This window comes from Olea europaea, chromosome 8, assembly GCF_002742605.1.
Source record: "Olea europaea var. sylvestris chromosome 8, O_europaea_v1, whole genome shotgun sequence".
NCBI lineage: Eukaryota > Viridiplantae > Streptophyta > Magnoliopsida > Lamiales > Oleaceae > Olea > Olea europaea.
The window spans coordinates 20,361,619-20,369,045 of NC_036244.1; the positions used below are offsets into that span (position 1 = coordinate 20,361,619).

Here is a 7,427-nt window from a genome sequence, read left to right on the forward strand (position 1 = left end):
TTCTTACAAGCCCATATGGCATGAATTTTGAAAAGCTAAAAGGAATTTTTGAAATCCAAAAGTTACTTTTGAATCCTTTTAACTCATTTTATAAAAGTATTTCTTCTAGTTAAAAGCTTTTAGAGGAAGCTAATCCAATGTATTTCATCTAAAAGCACTTTCTTAATTAAGACACTCTTAAAAATTAGTTTCTAAACAAAAATTAAGGTAACTTCCTCCAAAAACTCTTCTTTAGGGAACAAAAGTGATGCCTAATAGGCCTTCGTCTGGGAAGCAAATATCCTGATTTCCACTGTAAATAGCATACACAAATATGCTTAAATAATATGATTAAAATGCAAATTTCAATGAAAAAACTGAGTATGATGATTTAAGAATCGAAGTTAAATCAGTTTCCAAATGTATGATGTTTTACAAGGATACTCAGAAGGTAATAAGATCATCTTTAGATGGCTGATGCTTCTTTGGCTCTGAATCTGACGTACCACCAGCTTTCTTTCCGAATATCATCTCATCAAGATCGTCCATCATGTCATCATTGTTCCCTCCATGCGTTCCACTATACGCACCTGATGGTTTTCTGATAAGAGCTTCTTCTTTTCCTACCCGGGGTGAATCATCGGGCTCAACAGCTACAGGTATCATAGCAGGCTCTGGCTCCCTTTGAACCACCAAAGGTTTCTTCATGTCATTGAATTTAGAAAGGACTTTCTGAATTTCATCATTAACATTCAATGCTTCAAAGAGTATGGCCTCGTTATCTCCCGCTGTCTCAATGATTCTTTGAACAGAATATTGCGACTCGCTGCACTGTTGTACAAGCGTAATGGTCAAGTCATCCTGCAAAACAATCTAAAAGTTATTCCAAATGAATGGGGAAAAAACCGATGTTTTAAACGGCTGAAAAATATTATGCTAAAATTCTTCACTTCCTCCGTGGACAAATATTTTTCTATATTCAGTATTTACTAAATTAAGACCCTTTTGATTAATTTATAAGAAACTGAATCACAACATCATTCAAACATACAGTTGTTCCTAAACTTTAACCCACAACACTGTCTGAACAACAGAAATTGCATTTTTCATTACAACTTATACGGTAATAGTTAGTTCTAACATTTTAATTTATTATAAAAACCAATTTGACTAGTGACATATCGAAATAAGAAAAAAAAAAAACAGACTGGAGAAACCTTCTACATCAGCAAATACTGTCATTAACTGGAGTAACCCCAAAGTGATGACATGAATGGTGCTATGACTAAAACTTGAATGCAAAAAATTCCGAACTATCTTCTTTAAATATAGCTAATTTTAGAAATCTATATTTCAACAGTAACATCTCCATAGGCCTCTTATATGGTCAAGAATGTAGCATTTTATGATGATTGGATGAAATTTGATGAGTATGCTCAGTAAAAAGTCCCTTCTATCCTTGCAAAGAATAAAGGGTACATAGAGAAATCTAACTAGTGTTAACAAATAAAAATGAGAAATCAAGTTTAATGAATGTAATCAAATCTGACTGCTTGATTTGATTGCTGTATATTAACAGAACAGAAATTTCGGCCACGGATATAATTATAGACAACTGTCATCAAACTACAGACAACTGGCATTTGGAAATTGATGTGGCTAGTGAAGTTTGTTCGCAAAGAAAACAATGCCCTTTAAAGTTCCCTGAAAACATTTGGAAGAAGAAAAAAAAACCAGATTATTCGGATAAAAGGAAAAACGAGAACACGGATACCCCAACTTTTTAACATGTACAACCAAGATTGCATAACTATTGCAGAAAGAAACTAAACAACAAGAAAATGATCTTAAGCTGATTTCTGAAAATGTGGAGGGGAAAGAAAAAGGCCAAGACAATGTAACAGAAAAGTCAGGCCAGTAATGAGCTCTTACAAGTTAATTAAGAGTAAGTACCAAAGGTCATATTTTTACATTAAATATAAAGTTGCAAAAGTACCTTGAGAGCATCTTGCTCAGGTGAAGAAGATAAAACAGTGCTGAGAAGCTCCACACTATTTCTTGCCACGTCAAATGCTTCTTTTGTTTGCTCTGCTGAAAGGGATTGGACAGGAATATTGTGATGGAGTTGTTGTGCAAGAGTAGTATCTGATTCTGAAGCTGAGACAGATCTGGGAGGAGTGAATATAGGAGCTAAACTCTCGTTATCACGGCCAGGGAACCGTATCCCTCTTGATTTCAGACTCTTAAGACAAAGCAAGAATATTCAGAATATCAGGAGACTATATATAGTTTAAATCTTAGCATATTCGCAAGAAAAGTTAACAAGCATTGCAATCATTAGAAACAGTTCACTCCCATTAAACAACTTAGCTAAGTATTAATCTTTCTCGTAAATTTGTGAGAACTATCACTGTTACTATTGAAGCAAATTTTAGATCAGAAAACAATTATAGGATATTAATAAATTGCTAGGCGTCAATTTCGTGATGTGCAAGACTAGAAAGGATCAAATTATTCATGCAGGTCCACGAGCGCTAAATATTTATGAGGAAAAAATAGAATGGAGGAAGTAGAAATAATAGTTCTACATAAACTACTGGAAAATTTTGCTCAAGTAAAGAAAACCAATGATCCTAAAATATGAGACACAGACCATTGATTTTCTTATTGGTTGTTGTTTGCATACAACAAAGTCCAAAAGAAAGCAATAATCAATGAATGAAAAAATATCATGCATATTCAATGGTCAGGATACCTTGTACGTCTCTTCATAAACGGGCAAGTATCGCAGCTCATTTGAGGACTCTCCCCAAGATTCAATCAGCATTAGTGCCTTGTTCCGATTATTGACCAAAGTCTGAGGATCGTCAATCAACTTCACCATCTCATCAAGCACCCTTTCAGCAGCGACTTCAGAGAACGCTTTGTCACAATTCTTCACCACAGTTTCAAGAAACACAAGAGCCAAGTATTGAACTCTAGGGTTCTTCAACATAATCCGTTTCTTTATGCCGCGTATCAATTCAACACTATTGATCCTATCATGGTTGATCATGTCGCAAAGTTCAAGATTTGTGGCCCAATCCGGCTCATCTAGGGTTTCAGCAGTGGCATCCTCAACAATCTTCTCTGTCTGGTTTGGACCTTGGAAAAATTCCTTCATCTTGAAACTCATTGAACTCACACCAGCACTTATCTTCTGCCCCACCTCAGTCCCTCCAATCTTCAGTTTTTCCCCAAAAGCACTAACTTTTTCCATCAAATTATCACTCATCGTCTGAAAAACCAAATTTTCTTAGATATTTTTACAAAACCCACGAACAAATCTTCAGTTGTTTATAACTCAGACTAACAAATCAAAGGAAAAATAAAAAATGTATCAAAGCAAAAATCCACAAATAAACTAAGTCACTATATCAAAATTATCCAAAGTTTCACCACAGATAAACTAAGCATAATCAAAAAACAAAATGAAATTCAATGATCAGATCAAAGAAAAAAAGAAGGGCTTGAGAGGGTACATTGGAATTGGAAGTTGCGCGTTGTTAAGAAGACTCGATTTTTCCTCTCGCAGGGAAATCTGCCGGCGTTCCTATAGAGCGTTGCCGTCCCAATCTTGAGTCTTGAACTTTACGAAATGGAATAATCATAAAATTCCAGGACTGTCTTAATTGGTCAATCAAGACTTGTTATCATTCTATTCTAGAAGATAAAAAAGAAAAAAGAAAAAAATATTTATAAACAATTTAGATGAGCCAAAGCATATGCTTAGTCCCTGTATGGTTAAGTTATTTTAGCAGATTAAAACTTAAGTTAAAATAAATAATTATTTTTAATCATGCATTTTATGAATTTACAACTTTTCATTTTAGCTGATTAAAACTTATTTAAAATAAATAATTATTTTTAATCATGCATTTTATGAATTTACAACTTTTCAACTATAAATTTTATCAATTTTTATAAAAATTTACTAAAAATATGATTTTTAACTAAACCGATCATGAATGTAATTTGTTTTCTTCTCTCAATGCAAGAGGTACATATATCACAAGAAGGTAATTATGAAAATTAAATAAACATTTATTTTATTATTATTATTATTATTATTAATTTTTTTTTTTTTTTTGAGTGACAATTGAGATTTCACTCAAATTTCATTCACCATGAAATTAATTGTTTTTATCATGAATAAAATTAATTGTCTTCTTGATTTGGATCACTCGAAAACGAGAGTGGACTTGTTTCTTAAAATATTCTCGATATAAGTTCCAACAGAATTATGTTTGCTTGAAACCATTGTATAAAGAGTTTAATAATGTGGTTCTCCTACTAACTCACTTTGCAGGTATTTTCTTCTTTTAAGATGCCAAGGATCATGTTGATGCTTTGTTACATGAACCGTGCTTGCTGTATAGCAAGGGTCACAAGCCCCTCATGTAAGGGAGTCGCAGCCTCGACGTGGGCCCCCCTCATGTGAGGGGCTGCTGTAATTGTATAGTCCGCATGAGACTGTACAATCAGTTTAATCCTTGTTACATAGTCTCTTATGACTCATGGAGCTCTCTCTCTCATCCTCTCATTCTCTTATTACATATGGCTAGAGTTTTACTTTTGACATAAAGAAGTTATAAAGATACATATAAGTTGATATGGTTTAGATTAGAGACCTCTTTTTTAAGTGTGTAATTTTCTATTATATCAAGTACTTCGACAAATAACAGATAATTCTATCAAATAATTTTGGAAAACACATTTTGTGGTACATATTCTAAACAACTATATAGTGTATGTATCATCCTAACAGCCACATATCTACCATAAATCTACTTCTTTATCACAAAGATGACAATGAGATTTTCTTGGAATTCTTTCCTTTAGTTTGCAATGACTTATATTTCTCTCTGATGCAGCCTCCTCTTATTTTCTTTGCTATATAGGGTTTTGACCTAGACTTTCTTTAAAATTTTCTTCAATCAAACCTAAAAATCGAGGGTTATTATAGATATATGTCACAAGCTTAATTTTAAGAAAGAACCCTTGAATGATTGCCTCAATTGTTGAATCTTGTCGACTTCTTTCCAAGAAAATTCCACTTATCATATTTGAAAGACTGACACTGAAGGAATTGAAATTTTTGAAGCCAAAAAGAAAGCATTTGTTCACAAGCCTTATGCTTCCGATAACTATTACTCAGAATTTTTTTATATAGTTCCATACTTACCTCACTATAAGGAATGTGTTTATGTTTTGTGCTAGAAATTATACTCTATATCCACAAGCAAGGATCACAGTTCAATTATATCTCAACTTTCGATGTGTTAGTTCCTCCTTCTCCTATAAAAGAGCTCAAGAACCTACTCTTTATCTTCCAGAATGAAAGAGAACCAGCAATCAACTTGAAGAAGCAAAGAAAAAATACAATACTATAACACAGAAAAGGCACAATTGCTGGGGAAAAAATTCAGATTTTCATTCATTTTTTTCCCTTACATACATAGCCCATACACTGCCTTTTACAGATAAAATATAAAATATACAAAAGTCAGATTATGGACATGGTCCTTGCAGCCTACATTAAATTGTACTGTAGATGGAAAAGATAGACTAAACTAGGAGTTTTAAATAAAAGCTTCATCTCCTTCATTCTCCTCCTTGAAACTTTTATGTAACACTCCAACTTGATGCGTCAAATCATCAAAACGACATTTTGTTAGAGGCATTGTTAGCAAATCAGCCAATTGAACTTGTGAAGGATAATATTGCAAGCTCACTTCTCCTTCTTTCTCAGCTTGTCTAATGGCATGAAACTTGACTTTTATATGCTTTGTTCTCCCATGATTTACTGAATTTTTGGCCACATCAATTGTAGATTGATTATCAACCATAATTGTAGTAGGATTGACCTGAACTTGATGCAAGTCACTTAAGATTTTCCTTAACCAAATGGCCTGATTTACTGCTGCTAAAGCTGCTATATATTCAGCCTCTGCTGTTGATTGTGCCACAACATCTTGCTTCTTTGAATTCCAACAAAATGCTCCAGACCCAAATGTAAATAAATAACCAGAAGTGTTCTTCATGTCATCCATAGAACCAGCCTAATCACTATCTGAATATCCCAATAAATTTGATCCAACTCCTCCTTCAAACTTAATCCCATGATTGATAGTACCTCTGATGTATCTGAGAACTCTTTTAGCAGCACTAAAATGCATTTAAGAAGGATTTGTCATGAACCTAGAGAGTAAGCTAGCAGCAAACATCAAATCTGGCCTTGTTGCAGTCAAATATAACAACCTTCCCACAAGACTCCTATATTTCTTCTCATTTGTTGGCTGATTTCCATCTTCTTTTGAGAGCTTCGTATTCATGGCCAATAGAGTGTCTATTGGTTTACAACTCTACATATTAAACTTCCTCAAAACATCAAGAGCATACTTTTGTTGTGAAATGAAAAATCCATCACTCTTTTGCTCAATTTCGATACTAAGAAAATATTTCATTTCTCCCAAATTTTTCATTTCAAATTCTTTCTCTAGTTCATGAGTAAATGAGCCAATTTACTCCAAATTACTTCCAGTAATAAGCAAATCATCAACATATAAGGAGATGATCAAAATATAGGAGTAGTTATATGTTCTAACATAGAGTGTATGTTCACTCTCACTCCTTTTGAATCCATTTCCACATAGATATCCATCAATTCTACTGTACCAAGCCTTTAGGGCCTGTTTCAAACCATATAAGGCCATTTTTAGCTTGCACACATAATCTGGATCTGATTTTGAATAAAAACCTTCAGGTTGTTCAACAAACACATCTTCTTCCAGTTCTCCATTGAGAAAAGCTGATTTTATATCCAATTGATGTGCTTTCCATCTCTTATGAGTAGCCAAAGCAATCAATAACCTGATTGTGTCATGTCTTGCAATCGGAGCAAAGGTTTCAAAGTAATCAACACCACTTTCTTGAGCAAACCCTTTAGCTACAAGTCTTGCTTTGTACTTGTAGATTGAACCATCAGGATTTACTTTAGCCCTGTAAATCCATTTCACTCCAATCATTTTCTTATCTGTGGGCCTTGGCAGCAACATCCAAGTCTGGTTTTATGGATCATTTTATTTCTTCTTCCATTGCTTCAATTCATTCACGATGTTTTGCTGCTTCATCATAGCTGTTTAGTTCAACAATTGCCATGTATCATCTTTCATAAACTTCATTCAAAGGTCTAGTTCCTCTAGGAGGTGGATCAGAACTAGAAGAAGACTCAGATGAACCATCATTTGAATAGCTTGACTTTACCATATGTTGCTGAATTTCAAGAACTATGATTGGAGTGTTCTGTTACATAATTGGAAAATGAACAGGTTGTTGTTGTGACTTGGCTTCCTCCCAATTGCATCTAGCATTTTCATCAACCTTAACACCTCTAAAAACTGAAATTT

At 33.8% G+C, this 7,427-nt stretch overlaps 1 protein-coding gene across 3 annotated transcripts; it reads right to left on the reverse strand.

The window, feature by feature from the left end:
- Positions 1 to 314: 314 nt before the first annotated feature.
- On the reverse strand, positions 315 to 3,742 carry LOC111399144 (TOM1-like protein 1). 3 transcript variants are annotated; one of them, XM_023026386.1, is made up of 4 exons: positions 3,501 to 3,742; positions 2,735 to 3,256; positions 1,976 to 2,221; positions 424 to 840 (listed from the first exon to the last, which is right to left on the reverse strand). In XM_023026386.1, exons 2-4 carry the CDS (start codon positions 3,251 to 3,253, stop codon positions 424 to 426), a joined length of 1,182 nt encoding a protein of 393 aa, XP_022882154.1. In that variant the 5' UTR covers positions 3,254 to 3,256; positions 3,501 to 3,742. The 3 variants fall into 3 exon arrangements, with proteins under 3 accessions (XP_022882153.1, XP_022882154.1, XP_022882155.1); XM_023026387.1 differs by having other exon boundaries at positions 2,735 to 3,327; positions 3,501 to 3,701; XM_023026385.1 differs by lacking the exon at positions 3,501 to 3,742 and having other exon boundaries at positions 315 to 840; positions 2,735 to 3,253.
- Positions 3,743 to 7,427: the final 3,685 nt, after the last annotated feature.

What these genes read in the sequence shown, in the direction of transcription:
- LOC111399144 (XM_023026385.1), bottom strand. Translation starts at nt 3,253, where the DNA reads ATGAGTGATAATTTGATGGAAAAAGTTAGTGCTTTTGGGGAAAAACTG. An exon ending in TTTATGAAGAGACGTACAAG is followed by an intron (nt 2,222 to 2,734) that starts GTATCCTGACCA and finishes CTTTGTCTTAAG; the next exon opens with AGTCTGAAATCAAGAGGGAT. An exon ending in CTGAGCAAGATGCTCTCAAG is followed by an intron (nt 841 to 1,975) that starts GTACTTTTGCAA and finishes ATTGTTTTGCAG; the next exon opens with GATGACTTGACCATTACGCT.